At 37.2% G+C, this 18,928-nt stretch overlaps 8 protein-coding genes across 8 annotated transcripts; 4 read left to right on the top strand and 4 right to left on the bottom strand.

Annotated features, from left to right (window-relative positions):
- Positions 1-218: 218 nt before the first annotated feature.
- On the top strand, positions 219-1,607 carry RO3G_16109 (uncharacterized protein; the record flags this gene model as incomplete). Its single annotated transcript, XM_067670693.1, has 1 exon — positions 219-1,607. One exon carries the CDS (start codon positions 219-221, stop codon positions 1,605-1,607), a length of 1,389 nt encoding a protein of 462 aa, XP_067526794.1.
- Positions 1,608-3,307: 1,700 nt separating this feature from the next.
- RO3G_16108 (uncharacterized protein) lies at positions 3,308-5,497 on the top strand (the record flags this gene model as incomplete). The annotated part of the gene is made up of 3 exons (XM_067670692.1): positions 3,308-3,886; positions 4,005-4,096; positions 4,270-5,497. The coding sequence occupies 3 exons, from the start codon at positions 3,308-3,310 to the stop codon at positions 5,495-5,497; spliced, it is 1,899 nt and encodes a 632-aa protein (XP_067526793.1).
- Positions 5,498-5,658: 161 nt separating this feature from the next.
- RO3G_16107 (uncharacterized protein) lies at positions 5,659-9,640 on the bottom strand (the record flags this gene model as incomplete). The annotated part of the gene is made up of 3 exons (XM_067670691.1): positions 5,659-8,388; positions 8,885-9,280; positions 9,428-9,640. 3 exons carry the CDS (start codon positions 9,638-9,640, stop codon positions 5,659-5,661), a joined length of 3,339 nt encoding a protein of 1,112 aa, XP_067526792.1.
- A 131-nt stretch (positions 9,641-9,771) lies between these two features.
- On the bottom strand, positions 9,772-11,109 carry RO3G_16106 (uncharacterized protein; the record flags this gene model as incomplete). Its single annotated transcript, XM_067670690.1, has 1 exon — positions 9,772-11,109. One exon carries the CDS (start codon positions 11,107-11,109, stop codon positions 9,772-9,774), a length of 1,338 nt encoding a protein of 445 aa, XP_067526791.1.
- A 484-nt stretch (positions 11,110-11,593) lies between these two features.
- RO3G_16105 (uncharacterized protein) lies at positions 11,594-12,112 on the top strand (the record flags this gene model as incomplete). Its single annotated transcript, XM_067670689.1, has 1 exon — positions 11,594-12,112. One exon carries the CDS (start codon positions 11,594-11,596, stop codon positions 12,110-12,112), a length of 519 nt encoding a protein of 172 aa, XP_067526790.1.
- A 1,058-nt stretch (positions 12,113-13,170) lies between these two features.
- Positions 13,171-14,102, bottom strand: RO3G_16104 (uncharacterized protein; the record flags this gene model as incomplete). Its single annotated transcript, XM_067670688.1, has 5 exons — positions 13,171-13,410; positions 13,463-13,622; positions 13,676-13,824; positions 13,874-13,984; positions 14,037-14,102. The coding sequence occupies 5 exons, from the start codon at positions 14,100-14,102 to the stop codon at positions 13,171-13,173; spliced, it is 726 nt and encodes a 241-aa protein (XP_067526789.1).
- Positions 14,103-15,720: 1,618 nt separating this feature from the next.
- RO3G_16103 (uncharacterized protein) lies at positions 15,721-16,209 on the top strand (the record flags this gene model as incomplete). The annotated part of the gene is made up of 3 exons (XM_067670687.1): positions 15,721-15,811; positions 15,960-16,105; positions 16,159-16,209. The coding sequence occupies 3 exons, from the start codon at positions 15,721-15,723 to the stop codon at positions 16,207-16,209; spliced, it is 288 nt and encodes a 95-aa protein (XP_067526788.1).
- A 1,767-nt stretch (positions 16,210-17,976) lies between these two features.
- On the bottom strand, positions 17,977-18,270 carry RO3G_16102 (uncharacterized protein; the record flags this gene model as incomplete). The annotated part of the gene is made up of 2 exons (XM_067670686.1): positions 17,977-18,088; positions 18,155-18,270. The coding sequence occupies 2 exons, from the start codon at positions 18,268-18,270 to the stop codon at positions 17,977-17,979; spliced, it is 228 nt and encodes a 75-aa protein (XP_067526787.1).
- Between the last annotated feature and the right edge of the window lie 658 nt (positions 18,271-18,928).

Here is an 18,928-nt window from a genome sequence, read left to right as displayed (position 1 = left end):
CCGCTGCATTAATTTCAGATACAGTATAAGTCTTTGAACAATAATATAAGGGGTTGCTTGTCAACTTTTTTTTTGAACATGTGTCTACAACAAGAACCTGCATTGTCTAAATTGTTTTGTTCACTTGTCTCAAAAAAAATTGGCGTTCGTCTCTTTTACCTTTTAAAGTGTCTAATTTATTTTATTAAATCGTCTCATTTTAGATTAAAATACGGAACATGGTTCTTTCCGCTATTAATCACGACATTACTAGCAAGGCTAATAATTCTCCTGGGGTAGCCGATTCTCGCCATAATCCTAACAACAAACCGTTTGAATTCAAAACATGGGCGCAAACAGTTAAAAACCAAAAACGAAGTGTCTCATTTCACAACAAGTCAGATGTTAATAACGTAGCTAATCTGGAAAGTCAAACAGTTTTTCTTCAAGCTATTGATAAACACTCCATCGTTGTTGCCGCTTCAGAATTGGAAGGCTTGAATTTCAAAGATAGAAGTCTTAACCTGGTTCTCAGAGACCAATTTCCTAAAGGCATAGGCCTTAGGGAAAGAAAAGTTGGTAGAGCCCATCAGTACATTGAGCTTAATTTTGATAATGAAGAAGATAAGATGGAAGCATTGAATAAGGAGTTTTTGATTCTCGGTAGAAAAATCAAAGTACAGGCAACGATGGATAAAAATTCGGATGTGATCAGAATAGAGATCACCAATATTCCTTATGAAAAGGATGACAAATTGAAACCGTTGATGATTCAGTTATTTGAGAAGTATGGGAGCATTTTGGAAATAGGACTCCATCATAGAGTGGATGGTGGTTGGTTTAATGGCAGGGGGTATGTTACTCTTGTCAAGGATAAAACAAAAAGTTATGAGCCTCTTACACCCCAAATTCCATCTTGGGAACAAGATCACTATTTACATATTGTCTGGAGAAATATGAAGCCCATTTGCAATCTTTGCCATGTTGATGATCATACACGAGTGAATTGTCCAGTTCTTCTTCGTAGAAGAAAAGCTTGCTTTATCTGTGAGAGTACTCAACATTTAAAAGTCCGATGTCCTGATGCCCCTTGGAATCGTAAGAGAAAACAAGTGGCAACCCACCGCTCTAGGGTGATGAAAGCTAATGTAGAGCAGATGAATACCGAAAAAGAGACGGTTATACTGAGTAACCTTCAAGAAATGGATACGGAAATGTCAGAAGAAGATAATAGTAAGCCCGACAGTACATCTGTAGCAGAAGACAAAGATGATTTTCAGGAAGCCATTTCCATTTTAGACTCAGTAGATGAAGAGAACATTGACGGTAGTATCTTATCTACTCCAATCGATGAAGATTCAAGTCAGAAGAAAACGGGCAGAAAAGAAGCCTCCAAGAGGTTACTGCACCCACTTGTCACATTTAATGACCTCTCTATGAATATGCAGAAACGTAACAACTCGGACACATTTACGCCTACTTCAGCTGTTGAAAGATCCAAGAAAAAATCCGTTCTTTCCGACGATAGTTTAGAAGTAGAAGAAAATGCAACATTTGAAGACGAATATGACGAAAATACCTCGGAGGCAGGAGGATCATCACAGCCCTCCACTAAACTCAACTTATAATTATTATGAATAATCATAGTAATAAGATCATAAATATGAAGATAGGCTCAATCAATTGCAGAACAATTTACAAAAATAACAATTTACAACAAACCGACAACTTTATTCGATATCTAAGACAACAGCAACTAAACATATTATTATGTCAAGAAACAAATATACCTCTTCATTCATTCGATAAAATAATTCAATCACTCAACATGAAGTTTCAAGCGCACCAGACACTGTGGACCAAGTACTGTGGAATCATTAATCTCAGTCAGTCCCAAAATATGGAACTAATTCAACAATCGGACGATCAAAGATTTTTACTTGTAAAAATCTCTTGGTCAGATGAATCTATACAACCCTTTTTTATACTAAACCTCTATGCTCCAGCAAGCAACGCAGTCGACATAAATGTCTTCTTCTCGAGCATACTCCATCAACTAGACTCCCTGGATAGTTCAAACACTATTATTCAAAATCTCTTCATAGCAGGGGACTTCAATTTCTCATTCGACAACAATACTTATCACAACACAAGACGATCGAACGTCCCACATCACTTTCTGCGGTTTATGCTTTCTCAGTTTGAGGATTGTATAAATTACGTGGAAGACAACATCAGCTACCGACCAACTTTCCGAAGAGCAGACTCATCCACTTGTATAGACTATATGTTTGCAAACAAAAGTATTCACAACAATTGCAACAACGGGAATGTTGAATACATGAACAAAGAATGGACAGACCACGCTCTTTTATCTATAAACTTCACCGTAGGAACCTCTTCAACTGGAAAGGGTCTCTGGAGAGCTAATCCAAACTTAGTCAAGAACCCATCATACGTCCATAAGCTCAATGAACAAATAGAAAAATACATTACTAATAAGCTATCCAAATATAATAACTCTCCTCAAGAGAAATGGGATCTACTCAAGAAAATGGTTAAAAAGGTTACTCAAAGCTTTTGCAGAAATAGATGTCTATGGAGGAATGATCGGATCAAGCAGCTCCAAAGTCAAAGAAATGATATCTTCAGGCGGTACTCCGACAACTCAACTTGTTTGAATATCTTGCTTCCTGAAGTTGAGAATAAGCTTGCAAAGTTATAAACCGAAATAGCCGAAATAGATATCCTCAGAGCAGGTAAACGATGGATCGAAAACAATGAGAAATCGGCCGGATACCTCAAAAGAACAGCCGAATCAAGAAATATCAAGCGAAATATCACTAAGCTTGTACATCCAGAAACTGGCTTGGAATGCTTAGATATTAAAGCGAAACTAGATGCAGCTTCCAATTTCTATTCTACACTTTACTCCGCAGAACCTATTGATCATCATGACCTTGAGTCAATGCTAAACACGATAGACAAACAGGTATCACCAAGCGATGCTAAACATATAATCAGAAGCATTTCGTTTGATGACATTCTAGATGGATCGAGAAGAACTCCTCATAAAAGTAGCCCAGGCATGGATGGATTACCCTATGAAATCTTACACCTGATAATTGGTCATCCTAGCTGCAAGTCTCTAGTACTAGAAGTTTACAATGATGCTATCAACAAGGCGCTTTTTCCAAAATCATGGCAACAAACTTGTTTGGTTCTCTTATTCAAGACTGGTGACCTTACAAGCCTAAGTAACTGGCGTCCAATCTCACTGATTAATACAGATTGCAAAGTCTTTACAAGGATCATGAATAGCAGGATTATGGGTATTTCATCCAAATTGATCACTCGTTTCCAATCAGGCTTCATGCACAACAGGTTTATAGGAGATCATGGCTTCGCATGTCGGTTGATTATGGAGGATGCCTCTAAATCAACGCCAATATCAGGAAGTTTAGGAGTCATGTTAGATCAAACAAAGGCCTATGATCGTATTCATCCCGAATATTTGTGCAAAGTACTCAACAGGTTTGGTTTCCCCAATAAATTCATCAAGCGTATCCACGACCTTTTCTTTGGCAATTCTATATCCGTCAACGTGAATGGATCCTTGTCTGACAGTATACAACAATTGCGCGGATTACGTCAAGGAGACTCGATTTCACCTATACTTTTCAATCTTACAATAGAACCGTTCTTACTATCCATTCTTCACAATGAAATCATTGATGGCTACTGTCTTAAAGCTAGGAGATTCAACTCTGACTTGCAATTAACAGCACCAAGACCAGTCAAATTATTGGCCTACGCAGACGACATACTCATATTTATCAACTCTAAGGAAGAATTTCTAGAACTACAAGAGCGTCTAAAAGTATATAATGGTGCGTCCAACTCTCAAGTAAATTATTCCAAGTCGGTGGCATTTCCTTTAGCCGGTGGAAATACATTCAACAATCGAGAACTCAAAGAACTAATCATTCATAATGGTCTCAGGTGGTTTGACTCTCAATCATTAGGCTACATCAAGTATCTTGGATACCCAATATGGTTCACCAACGATCAACGAACTATATTCCATAAAGAAACCATCCGCAAGCTTGAAAGCTCGGTTAACATTCATTCACAGCGTCAACTTTCCGTTTATGGCAGAGCACACATTGCTAATACACTCATACTCTCCAAGTTGTGGCATTTTCTGCGAATTACAAGTCTCCCAAAAAGCTTTTACAACAAGGTGTCTTCTATTGTGTATTAATTCGTGACTCACAACTTGTTTCCCAGGATTGCTCGGACAACTCTAGAACAGCCGAAAAATAAAGGTGGTGTTTCATTATTGAATGTAGAAGTTCAGCAAAAGATTTTCCAGTTTCGATATATCAATCCATTGCTGTTAAACTGTCGTCAAAGGATACCAGACTTCCTGTACAAGATGTTGATATTTACTTTGCAATCTTCCTTTGATGCTCCCTCACATGTCATCCCTTTGATATTCAAACATTCCAGATCATACAGTAACATGAAAGGCCTCCATCCACTAATCCCCATGTTTAGTGCTTTGGACTCCTGTCCTCGTTTATCTACAGAAAATGACTTGACAATATCATCACAAACTAGTCTACTCATTCCCTTCAAAGATATATGCGAAGAAGACCCACAAGAGAAATTCAAGTTTAGCAAGTTTCTTCAAGCACAAAAAGCATATCATTTCTTTGAACAAGATTTCCTTTCAAATGGTATACAGTTCAAAAGCAGACAACATTATGGCTCTCCCAATATTCTACAAAAAATCAAAAATGCTGTACTTACTGGAAACCTTATCTTCAAGCCATATTTTGCATCTTTATTATCAGCTGAACAGCAAGACCTTGAATTGGACAATGAAGAGCATCCAACTGAACCAAATATCAACTTTGACCCATTCATTCAACAGATGAGCTATGAAGATATCAATATAACAGCATTGAAGAATCGTCAATTAAAGACAATGTTTAGCTTCAACTCAAACTCACAAATCACAAATATAAGTCCTAACAACTGGAAAGCTTTTATCAGTAGCCCTATGCACCATATTCCTAGGAATGTATGGTACAGACTTCGCCATAAGAAATTATCCACTCGCGCCAATTTGCATAGAATCATTCCAGCAAAGGTAGATGACGACTACTTCCAATTGTGCAAGCTACCAAAAACAGAGCAGCATATGCTCTTTACTTGTATTCAAAAGCAAGACTTGTGGAACGCAGCCTTCAAGAAATACTTGTCAAATCCTAAAGATCCCAACTGTAGCTCAATATTCGAGGATTTATCCACACTTAGATTATCCAAGTATTACATCTTACACTATCATGACAAGTTTACAATCTATGATTTTTTTGCTACAGTCATTCGATTCATTTGGAAAGCCCACTGGCAACAATTCTTTAAACAGACTCCTGTCGTGGATGAGATTGTCATCAATCAAATCCAGAAGGAGCTATTGAAACTATCTGCTTACAATTCTCTATGCTAATTTTGTATTTTCGCGACAAGTCACTGTTTAATACACTTGTATCGCTCTTAATCCTTATACTCTTTGATGAGTTTTAATACATTTTTTTTTTGTAATATTATTTTATTGAAAGTTATTTAATAAAAGAAATGAAAGCCACACGTCATATTGAGTGGTATGCTTTAATGTAGACTATGATGTCGAAGTTTGTCAAAAGTGGTTGAAACAATTTGTTGTGGTAAAAATGGGGTTCCATCGAAAACATAACGCCAGTGTGCTCGCCAGATGTATAGTAGAGCGTGTGAACAGATCCTCAGTAATCGTGTATTATCTACAAAGTCAAAACGACTTAAGTTCCTTAAAATGCTTTCAACATCTTCGGGATGAAACTCGAGATAAGGTGCAAATCGAGATAGGACTCCGTGCCATGCGGACCATTTGAATGGATAATGAATCAACAGGTGGTTAATGTCTTCCAGTGGATCATGGCATAAGCTACAAGTAGTAGGGACAGTAGGATCAAACCGAGATATAGATGCGTTACAATGAAGCTTGTTGTATATGAAACGGAACCAAATTGTTCTAGCTTCAGGAAGGATCTTCAAAGACCAAAACTGTTTCCACTTGGGAGGAGGTAAAGTAGAAAGTGAGTAGGTGAGTAATATGTCTGACTGGGTCTGTCGGTAATCTTGAGGATGAAAAGATATCCAATCGACAGATCGAGTCAACCACGAGACAAAAGGGAAATCATCAGCAGAGCCTGGATCAGGATAGTTGTTCAGGATTAAATTCCATGTCATTTTATTGAGAGTGACAGTTCGATTTTGTAAGTCCCGCACCAGACGACCAGAAAGTCTAGGGTACATTGGAGAGTCTGGTCTTAGCAGGGGACGAACTCTATGAAGCGATTGGTCGTAGGTAAAGAATTGATTAGCTTGTAATTTCGAGCGACTATGACTAAGTAGCCAGTGATCTGAGGGGATATCCGAGAACAAGGCTAACAAGGGTAGCTTCAACAGAGTGGACGGATTGCATCGAACATCAGGGGGGTTCTTCTTGAGAAAAGAGTCCATAGCCTCAAACATGGCAGGCAGAAACGAACCAAGATGGATGTTAGCAGCTGTCCGCAATGATGGGAAAAAGAAAGACAACAAAGAAGTAGTTCCCATGGAGTGAAACCGTTGAACAAAATCTTTCATATACACTTGACTGCAAGAGACGGGATCGTCATCTTGAAACAATTGTCGTAACCAGCGAAATTGTAAACATCGATGTTGAATCAGAGGATCCAGCAAACCAAGACCTCCTTTGATGATAGGCTGACACAGCAGAACGTATTGAAATCCAGGTTTAATCCCTTTCATGATAAACTGATAAATTATAGAACGGATTTGCTTAAAGAAATGTTTGGGCAATGACACAACGCGCAAGCAGTACCATAATTTAGACAATATCAGTGTGTTAACTAAAATCACGCGTCCTCGAATAGATAGTTGACGTTGGGAATATATTCCATATTGAGTTTTCACATTTTGTAACAGTTGATTTTCCACGTATCTACGTTGAGCTAGAGACTGAATAACAGGAAACCCAAGATAACGAAGTGGCTGTGGTTTAGTATGATCATGCCATTTGACAATCTGATGTTGTAAGAGCATTTGTTGCCAGGATGGAGAAGCGTAGCCATTCAAAAAAATTGCTTCGGTCTTCGATAGATTAACTTTAGCATTGGATACTTGACCGTATATGTGGAGATGATATTGCACCCGTACAAAATCTTCGGGAGAGGAAAGAAAAACACACACATCATCGGCGTACGCCAGTACCTTCATAGCTGGCGGCGAAGATATATTTGAAGACAGTGGAGCAAAAGAGAAACCAAGCAAGGAGTTATCTTGAATGATATGCCGTAGGAATGGTTCTAAGGCAAGGTTGAACAGCAGTGGTGATAACGGATCACCTTGACGAAGTCCACAATATTGGTTAATTTCATTTGTAAAGTGACCATTAATGTTGATCCGGACCCTATTACCAAAGAAGAGCCCAATAATAGAATTTACCAAGACCAAAGGAAAGCCGAATTTCAACATGACAGCTCGTAAATAAGAAGGATGTACTCGGTCATATGCTTTCTCCTGATCCAAGAGAAGTGCAATGTCATTTCTATTACACCGTCGAGCATGCTCCATAACTATATTAAGGACCAGCCCATTCTCTGCAATAAAACGGTTTGGCATAAAACCTGTTTGACAACGATTGATAATGGATGGGATAACTTGTCTCATTCTAGAATTGATGATCCGTGTGTAGATTTTGGCATCGCAATTGATCAGAGAAATAGGTCGCCAATTTTTCAAGTTGGTTAAGTCACCTTTTTTTGCTAGTAATCTTACCCTCAATTCTTGCCAGGAGGTAGGAAATTTTTTTGAGCTGAGTGCTTGATTGTATACTTCTACCACTAGATCTTGCAAAGGGGGATACCGAAATAGTTGATATAGGAAAGCATAGCCAAGACCATCTTCCCCAGGACTGCTGACTTTATTTTCTACTCGAGCTGTCTCATGAATAATTTCATCAATGGTGATCGGCTCCAGCAGGTGGTCTGTATGATCGTCAGTTAATTGGGGCAACCCTTGAATTTCAGCAAGGTATTGTTCCACTTGATGGTCGTCAACTGAGTCAGTGGTAAATAAAGACTGATAAAATTGCTGAGCAATGGGAAGCATCCGATCAATACACTCTACAGGATCTGTAGAATCATTTGGTCGTAAAGTGGTGATGTGTTGCTCGACAGTACGTTGGCGATAGAGATTCTTCATATACTTAACCGACGTCTCACCTGCTTCCTGCCAACGGACGTTAGCCTTTAGAGCAAGGATTTCCGAAAGCTCTTGTTGTAGTGTCGCTATTTGCTGATTGAGGTGTTTTTAAGTATTTAAAATATGAAAAAGAAGAATTAACGAGACCGAACAATAGTTCTAAAGTCGAATACTTTTATTAAAGAAAGATTCCAAGGCTATTTATATTAGTTGAGCAAGACCTGAGATTAAATGACAAGAGATAGTTACGACCGATATGATTTGACATGTATAAGAAAAATTTTATAAACTGATGTAAATAATCAACTGTTGAGATGAAAGTGAAACTTGGTTGTTCAGGGCAGTTGGTAATTATCAGGATCTATTCTTATTCAAACTCATTTGTAAAGATTTAGCTTAGAATGATAAGACTGTTATCTTATTGACATGTCAAAACATGACACTGATCTAGAATAGGTAAATGCTGTAAACGAGCATCCATTGGAGGATTGCTACGCAAAAACCTATTCCGGTCGCTCTGTAGTTGTCGTATCATCTTTCTGCGCCAATTGCTATAGTCGATCGCAAAAGAACGTGTCACTTTTTTAACTTGTCTTTTAACAAAGTTCCATTTCTTTTGAGCAGTCCATCCGGAATGGATATTCAGTAGGATATGGTCTAGATGTTGTCGGAGATAATGTTGGTAAGCAGGCTTGCGAGCTAGAAGTGGGTTTCCCCGCCACAAACCAGGACCCGAGGGTGAGAGACCAAGACAGCAGGTAACCGAAAGCAGTGAGTGGTCAGTCCACGATTCATTTAGCTTATGTAGGTTGCTTGCAATAACTTGAGTACGAAATGCTTGATTGACAAAGATATAGTCAATTGTAGAGTAAGTGGTGTCATTCCTCTTAAAAGTAGGTAGCTCATGAAGATCATCGTTCATCAAGGCATTATAGAAGTGATCGTCCAAGAAGGAAACCCACTGAAGTGATGTCTGTGATGACAACTGAGGACGTAAGTAAGAGTAATTGAAGTCCCCAGTAATAAAGAGACGATCAAAATTGATGGCCAGATCTTGATTGTGTAATAAGTGAAGGACCTGGTCAAAGAACTATTGGCGTTGTCGACCGGAAGTGGCGGGGGTATATAGTACAAGTAGCCAGAAAGGCGCAAAGGCATTGTAAGGATGTTTGACTTTTGTAAGGATCACCCGATCGTGTTCGGGGGTCAAGTTATCAGAGAATATAAAGGAAGGACTGAAAGAGACAATACCACAGTGACGAGTCCACAAAGAATAGCGAGCATGAAATTGAGTACTGATTATAGAGAGCGTGTTATCTGAAACATGTGTTTCTTGAAATGTCATAATGTCAAATTTTAAGGAGCGTAGGTATCGTATAAATTGTGATTGTTTTTTTTGGATTATTGGACTTCACCAAACTGTGACAATTCAGTGAAGCAATATGTAGTAATAAGCGTTGAGACTTATTACTCATATTATTGTATCATGTGATTGTTAGGCTCTTCATCCGTTGGAGTGACGGATGAGGAGGGATCCACAGAACATTCGGTATCCATGTTGTCTGTTTGACCGACTTGCACACTACCAGATGGTGCATATATTGATTCTTTAGGTGGAGTTGATTGAGATCGAGTGACTGGACGTTCATAAGGTTTTTGTGTAGCATGTACCCGACTACGCTTGGGCCCTGTCTTACCAGGAGAGACTGGAATGGAAGATGTACTGGTCGAAATATGGGTAGGGATCACTACCGGTGGATTGTGAGGGCAGGTCTCATCGTGATGAACTTGATTTTCGACATTGGGATAAACATCTACGTCGGTCGTGGGTGTGTCGGTAGTGACGGCAGATTCAGTGATGGCGAGTGAAGTAGGAGCCTGTTCAACAGATGATTGAACAGCAACATTAGCTTCTGGTTGTTTACGAGCTCGTTTAGATGGCTTATCGCGAGTACATGAAGCAGCCATATGGCCATCAATACCACAATTCCAACAGGAAGTTCTAGCACGACGTTTAGGACAGCCCACTACAACATGCCCTTCCTCATGACAATAACGACAGTAATGAGGCATTTGGTTCCAAACTGCATAAAAACTTTGTTCACGCTTTTCATCCCAAGGGATGAGGTGCGTCAATTGTTTAAACTTGATATGCTGAGAAGAAACATTAAGAATAGCATAACCGGTACACATATAAGTATGCGTAATAGGTTCCAAAAGGATCCCTACATCAAGGATTTCACCATACACTTTCAAACTTTTTTGTAAACCTTCTAATAAAGCACTTTCGCTCAAAAAAGGCAAATTCGAAAGACGAAGACGAATTACTTCCATCTGGCTATCAAGAGCCCTGCACGGAATAATAATCGAGTTATCAGCAAATTTAAGACCATTGGTTAAAAAGTCATTCAAAGCTATATCATCGGGATCAAAATTGATCTCAGCAAACTTCATAGAACCCACTTTTTGAGTGATAACACCCACTCGAGATGGATACTGTTTAGCAACCAAGCCTAAAAATTCAACTTTGGATTCTTTGCGTCCAGTCATGTCGACAAAGATACTACCTGGGCCATGACCAGGGCGCCAGATGCTCGTCTTAACAATTGTTGATCCTTTTTTGTTATTTGTGTCGGGTTCATTTGTTGAAAGAGTTGTCGAAGAAAGTAAGAGTGATTTACGGTTTTTGGTCACCACCTGTGCCCAAGATCTCTTAGTTGATGAGGATGTAGCTGATGTTGCCTTAGATGTCAAGAAGGATGACTCGGCTAAGCCACCGTTCTGCTCGAAATTATTATTATCGGAAAGAACCATGAAACGAAACATGAGTCGTATCCGTCGTTAAATTAATAAACATTAAAATTTTCATCCATAAAAAAAAAGTAAAAAGGTCCATCGGAATTCGAAACAAGTTCTAATGACGAAACACTTTTGCGACATCATTAAAATAAACTTGGGTTAGGAATTGGGCTAAAATAAGAAATTAGATAGGAGATATTTGTAATATCTACTGCGGTTGATGATCTTGAGAGCAGACTGTAGTTGATGACCTTTTGATAAGCTGTGGTTCCATGATGAGATCAAGCGTATTTAAATGACCGACTGTCGGACTTACAACATCATCTGTGTGATTAGCTACAACACCAAAAAAAATTTGAGTCAAAATGACAGGTTTAATTACCCCAAAAGCGAACATCGTGTGGCCTCTTTTTTTTTTTTTTTTTTTCTTCTCATTAAATAAATAAATGATCTTCCCCCTTACAAGAGAAAAATTAATTTCTTTCTTCTTTCATTCAAAATGAAATTCATTTACACACCTGCTACACCTGCCGATTTAGATATTGTGAGTGAATATGAGGAAAAATCATATCATCCTGATGAAGCTGCTTCAAAGGAACAACTCAAGGCGCGTATTGGTTATGCATCACAATCTGGTCCTGAACTATTTACAGTAGCCCGCGATGCACAAGATAACTCAGTCGTTGGATTTCTCTGCTCTACTCTTACCACAAATGAATTGGTTACGGATGAATCAATGAGTGTTCACGATCCTAACGGGAAAACTATTTGCTTGCATAGTGTTTGTGTTGCACCCCACATGCGTAACCGTGGAATTGCTACCGAATTATTGATAAACTGGATCCAACAACTCAAGCAAATAAATGAAAGTACAAAGAATAAAAAGTACGAGCGTGTTGCTATTATGAGCAGACCTAGTTTGATGGCTTTTTATGAGAAAGTGGGCTTCAAGAACAAGGGTATCAGTCAAGTTGTGCATGGTCCTGAGCCTTGGATCGATTGCGTATTAGAGCTTTAGCTATGATGTCTGTTCATTTTCTCTCTTTTATTTTTATTTTTATTTCTTTTGTATTTGGTAATATTAAAGTTCATTTATATTCAAATTAAAAGCTTGCTTTTTTTTTTTATTGGTTGGCTATTTCTTTTGCATGTTATTAGGCAATAATAAATTCAAATGATTAAAAGCACATTGTTATTATACTGGCTTATTATCGCTTTTGCATCTTACATAGTTATTCCACCAGTAATCAGAGCCTGGAACTGGAAACAAGGTTTACAAAAAAAAAACAGGAAAGTTGAAAAATGAATACTAAATTCCTTTTCATTATTAGATGAATTTAAATTATTTGATCTTGCAAAAGTAATGGAGAAAACAAACGATAATTTTTATAAAAAATTAGGAGTGGAGGTAAAATAAGAAGAGAAAGAGAGAAATAACTCAACAGTGTATATAGGCAAGTGCAAGTATAAAAGAGATAAACAAAGCATATCGACAGTTTGTCATAAAATACCAGTAAAGAGAAATTTCCCTTTTTTTATTCAAGCGATTATTCACTAATGCCAATGAAGTCCAGAGATAGCAAATGATAAACAGTTTGAAGTGAATAATGAAATTGCATTCATTTTGCGTACACCCAAGTTAAAAGCATTGTACGATTCTATCTTAACAGTGAACGGCCATCATCGATTGCCTTATTGGAAAGGATTTTATTACTTGTATACACGGCATAGACTGCCTTGTATGATTATTATTGCTGTACTATTTTTAGGCTTAATGGAATATATCAAAGCATGGAGCAACTATTGGACTGAACGAGTTGTGCTTGAAAAATTTATAGAAAATGCAAAAACAATGGCACAAAAATTATCTGATAAGCATCTCTCTGCCAAGACACATAAAAGTTATATGGATTTGGGTAACAAAACGATTCAGTGTGAGATCACAAAAGAAAAAGACATTTGGGTTGTCAATCAAAAGGGAGAACGCGTGCCTTTAGAAATATCTGCTGTTTTAGAAAAGCCAAGCTTTTATTCCATCATTCAACGTTTTATTTTTTGGAAATGAATTTTTATTATTTAATCCATACATGACTTGTAATGACTATCATCGATTGTAGTATAAACCTGTCCTTCATTTTCAATATGTTGCATTGCAGTGCGTACTTCATCTTCTGTGTACAATGTTCTCAGCTTTTCAATGATAAAATCAAGCGTTACACCATCTTCAAGGTGATGCTGGTCCTTTAAAATATCCATAATTCGATCTGCAACAATGCTATTACCTCTATTGCTTGTCTCTACAAATAATGAGTTTTTCTAATAAAAAAAATATAAGTCGTAAAGTATTAAAAAACTTCGTGTTCCTTACTTTGCTTGGTTTTGAGAAGATAACGTGCGCGTTGATAGCATCAAGAAAGTGGTAAGTAATTTCATTAAAATCAACTATCGGTCTTATACTGAAGGCGGCAACAGACACACGATTATTAAAATAGTTTAATCGACCATAAACACGAACATAAATATCTCGACTAAATAAATATATTTCAGTACTCTCCTTTCCTCTTTCGTCTATTGTCCTTACACAAGTGCACGACGATCCTCAGCTTCTTCTTCAGTTTCGTTTTGCTCTATCCACTTTCTGACATCAGTTGAGCCGGTGCCGTCTTCAATAGTGTAAACCATATTCATTTGGAGTTCATGTATATTGCGAATAATACCAACAAAGGTAACCTGCCAAATAAATTAATATATTAATAACAAGACCTTGCTTTTTATTTACTTGAGTACAGTCAGCTTTGTCTATTTTACAAATGCCTTCACCTGCTGGTGCTTCCGCAGTTCTTATTTGTTTAATCGTAACAGGTCTCAAGGTTTGTTCACTCATTGGTTTCTACACATAACTATTAAAGCCCAATTCAAACAAGTAAATTCTTTTAATTTACTCTTGCAAAACCTCCTTCATTTCCAGATCCTTCAAAAGAGTTATTCATATATCCGCCACCGTCCATGATAAATTATTGAATAATAATAATAATAAAAAAAGAAAAAGAGTAGAAAAAAAAAAAAAAAAAAAAAAAAAAAAAAAAAAAAAAAAAAAAAAAAAAAAAAAAAAAAAAAGGATAAAACGCGTCTGCGCAAATTTTAGCTCCAGCGCGCGTTTTTGACGAATCTCTAAACAACCATATACTGCAGCAGTCACAGTTTTTTAACAACTTGATAAAAAAACTAAATGGAAGATCTTTTTTTAGTAGTTACTTTATTTGATTCAGATGCTTCACCAAATGGTAAGGCTTCTGATACTGACATGTTGGGTTTCTTCTTTATCGTTTTTGTTTTATGGTGCCTACATGGAATAACGTGTCTCCTTTGGCAACAAACAAACTTTCGATGCCTCTTTGAACAATTGGGAAACAGCAGGAGCATTTCTCTTGTTATCATGAGTCTGATGTTTGATCCAATTGGCAATCTTGGAATATCAAACGCCAAATTTCATTTCGTTTGCAATCTGGGATATTGGCCAAAGATTCATTAGCATCTTCAGGAGCGCTTCTTTGAACAAAAAGGCACCGAGAAATGTTGATAGATGAAGAGGATAACATTTTATATATTGTTGTTAGTGAAAGTATGTATCTGCGAATAAGGTAATTAATAAACCGAAAACATGCATTGAGATGTGACCGTTGCAATATATGGTTATTTAAGGAATTCCTCCATATACAATGGCGTAACTTGATTAAATGGGTTCTCTCTCTCGTCTTGAAATCTAATAAAGAGGTTACATAGAGACTCATCCACTAGGGTTTCAAGTACTATTTCCTTTCTATTTCTCACTTTATTATCTGCGAATATCTCAATGATGATCCAAATCCAAAGTTTTTTTTCACAATGTAATAATGCCACACTATTTTTAACGCTCACTTTATCTAGTGAATGGCAGAAAGCTTCAACATGACAGGAGTATTAAGAGAATTTAGGCAAGTTTCAATCAAAAGAGCACAAATACGAAAGGAATTGTCCGATTGCCGAATACTTTAGGCTGTTTTTTACAATTTGCTAGCTTACACCTTATTGGAACGATATTAATTGTATTGGTTTGCCCACCAGGTCATTGTCGTGTATATTTTTGTTGTCAAAAACGCGGCGATGTGTTTTAGTAAAGATGTCACCAGCATAAAAGCTTGTCATAATTAATGCATTAGGTTTAAATTGATACCTAACATTTATGGAAGACGATGTTGTATTAGCATGCCATAAAATGGAAAACATGCTACAAGAAAAGGAGCAAACAGAAGAAGAAATAAGGAAAAATTGATGGAATAAGAAACAAGTCAAGCAAAAATAACGTTATGGTTACTACAAGGATCGTCTCCTCACTTCTTCCACATTTGACTTCTGATGATACCCAAAAGGAGGGCGAAGCGACTGTTATAATCGAAGCACTTCGTCCTTTCATATATGATTGTATCATCACGCAGATCAAGGGTATCAATTTCGAATGGTGAGTATATAAATCAATCGTTCCATTAATCCATTATTCTGATATTCCCTTGTAATTAAGGTTAACATATCACCTCACCCCTGGTTCTAATCATTCAAATAGTCAAACAATGATTGCCTGACTTTGTAATGTATGCTGATCCATTATCCACAGTCAATGATGAACTTTTCTTTATCGAAGTTAAAAGATCAGGAAAGTACAACAACGGACATCTAGAAAGTAACCTTGTGAAACTTGACAAAGAGATGCAATTGCCTTGAATAAATCGATATTAAGAAAAGTTGCATCCCCAGAAGTCGTTGGCTTATTAATAGAAGGTAATTTTATTTTTGACATTGTGGTATTGTCATTAAAACATTTAACTTAGGTTACACTGCTACGACTTATAAGATGGATTTAAAGTTTAATGGCCAGTACAGAATGATGGAATTGAGCAGATTTCATTTTGTCCGTGAATGTATTGATGATATTCTGCTCGTGCCGGCTGTAATGGAGAAATTATTTCAAATTCAAGTAAATAATTATTGAGAAAACAATGTGTACATCATATATAACGTGTTTTAAAGACAATAATTCAAAAAAATTTAGAAGAGTTATATGACAGTTTGGCAAAATAAGATGATTTTGAGGATATAACCTCCTACATTAGATATGTATGTGGCAGTCATCAATTATAGCGTTTCAGGAAAGGTGACCAACATATTTTGAGATATTTGCATATACTAAAGTGGGAAATAAAAAGGAAATAGTACTTGAAACCCTAGTGGATGAGTCTATATGTAGCCTTTCTATTAGATTTCAAGACGAGAGAGAACCCGTCTAATCAAATTATGCCTTTATATAGAAAATGGAATCATTCAAGGACCGAAGTTAGTTCAAGGTCAATTTTAGTATTGAACTTGAATAATATAAATATTGTATATGATTAATATTGTAAATGATTTTTAGGAAATATGTAATAAATAATATTATGTATTCGGGACTTGTTATTTCTTGTATAAGATTTGAGTAATTTCATACGAATAATAAGTATTTAATGAGGTAAATATGACAATCATCACCTCCAAAATCTGTTTGGGTGTAAATACTACTGATATACTCGCTTATATGTTTCTTTTTTTTCTTCCTTCAGCACTGATCCATGAATTATCAGTGCTGCTCTCATCTTCCTCTTGCATAGTACTTCGTTTTGTGGGCACAATTGTTTCCAGATTATAAGTATAGTAAATATTTTTTATTTAATCTCCAAATTAACCGACTTACCAATATTTTGAGAAGTCAACTTTTCAGACGTTGAATCGTTATAAACCACTGTTGTTGGTCCTTTTGGCTGTGCGATCAATACGTCTTGAGATCATCTGCAGTCCAGTAGGACCTTGAGGGAAGGAAACGAGAGTGGAAAGCCTGCCAGCACCGCCATTTACGAGGACATCTGTGGAATAGGCGTGTTACGTCTCTCAATTAATAAGACTAAAAAACAAGTCAAACAACCGATGAGTCTCTTGAACTTCTTTATTAAGGACGAGAGAGAGTGAGAGTGAATGAGCACATCCAATGCAAACTACATCTTAGCATATAATAATGTGGTTTAGAAGCCAAGATAGTGCTGTATAAGTTGTGTGGGCTATTTATCGTATATAGCACAAAGTGTTATATACGTTATACAGTCAAATTATTAGTTTATGAATCTTTTGAGTGATCTCACATGGAATTAAGGAAATTATTAAGGTAAATACGACATTAATCAATAATTCTGGAAGTTAAATTTTCCTTGAATTGTCTTGCCGGAGGTGTAATTTGTCATATACTTCGTTGGAGATTGCTTCGTTGCCCTCACCTTCTTCTCATCTTTGTCTAATCAAGTCTGCTTTTCTTTGGCAAACCTGTAATAAGGTGTTGATTGCGCGATGAAAATGATTGTCAAAATGAACTTCAATATTATTGATATAAGCAGTATGTATTTTCAATCCTTCCATTAAAGATGGTTGCTGAGCATATTTGAGTTAGGGCCTTTCATAAGTAGTATAATCGAGGCATATTTGAATGTATTGACCAATAAATGCACGTCTGCAAGCTGTTGTCTCGCCCACACGGCCACAATGATAAGGTACTGCATGAAGCTCTCTTTAAAAAATCATCAATAGTAGCTATCATTGGAAGACCACTTGCACCTGGCACTTGCATCCACATCGGTTTTGCTGCTGACTCCTCAAACATTTCTCAGTTAAATACAGCCGTTTTTTGAACGCAAGAGCTGGACAGCCATTGAAAACATTTACAAGATACTAAAGTCACACATACCCATTGACACTGTGACAAGTCTTCTTTCCATAATAGACGACTTGACTCGGCTCAAGCTTGATAGGGATGCAGCCGAGGTAAAATTACGAACCTTGCAACTGCCGAAGAAGGAAAAAAAAGTTTATCAAAGTGGTTGCCGCATTCGTTAACAAGCTTCCACTTGTGGCCCTCGATGAAGGCATTAATAAGTGTAAGCTTTTTCCAAGATTCGTCGACCCATTCCTCTCGGGTTTGTTCGACGATTCCGACCAAGGCACATACTTGTGCTGGATGAATGAGTCAACATTAGAAGCCAAGCAACTGTCCAAAAACATGCGACCTGACTTTTCCATCACCCAGACTCTGGGCATCCAGTGGACATCAAGTGGGCAAGCCATTTAGGATACGAAGAAGCCAAACCTATTGCATGCGAAAGTGATCATTACCTGGTATGCCAAAATCTCATCAAAGTGACACTTTTTTGCAAGAACTCTTTGGACGAGCAGTTGATGGAGGATATCCTTGGAATCCACATTGCTGGTCGAACGATTCGTTTTTACGTTCTTGTGTTGCCTGCCATTGCCACATATGTACTTACTCGGAGAGATTAAGGTACCGGACTCGATTCAGGGCTTGTCTGGCTTTATCACCGAGCTGCCATCCATTCTCAAGTTTCTGCCTGTCTTCGATACAATCTGCGTATGTTCTGATATTCCTGATATCTTTGCCAGTCGACGATCACCAACGCCACCTTCAAAAGCATTTCAACAAACCATCTCTGAATCAAAGAACCAAAAACGATCTTGCCATCTCCACCGCAAACACAATTGAATACTGGATGTATTACATTCCAAAATTATTTTTACGCTCAATACATCAGCATTACCTCATGTCACTTCATAAAAAAAAAAAAAAAAAAAAAAATAGAAATATTGTGTCGTTTATGTAATAAAAGTGGCAAGAATTTTTATTGGCAATTACAAAGCGACAAGTAATATTGTTGTTGGCTAGAAAGACTTTTTGTACGGCTTCAAATTCAAAAGCAGCGACTTTACT

The sequence above is a fragment of the Rhizopus delemar genome, genomic scaffold, assembly GCF_000149305.1.
Source record: "Rhizopus delemar RA 99-880 supercont3.18 genomic scaffold, whole genome shotgun sequence".
NCBI lineage: Eukaryota > Fungi > Mucoromycota > Mucoromycetes > Mucorales > Rhizopodaceae > Rhizopus > Rhizopus delemar.
The sequence above is the reverse complement of the archived record's forward strand: the minus strand, read 5'-3'. Positions and strand labels throughout refer to the sequence as shown.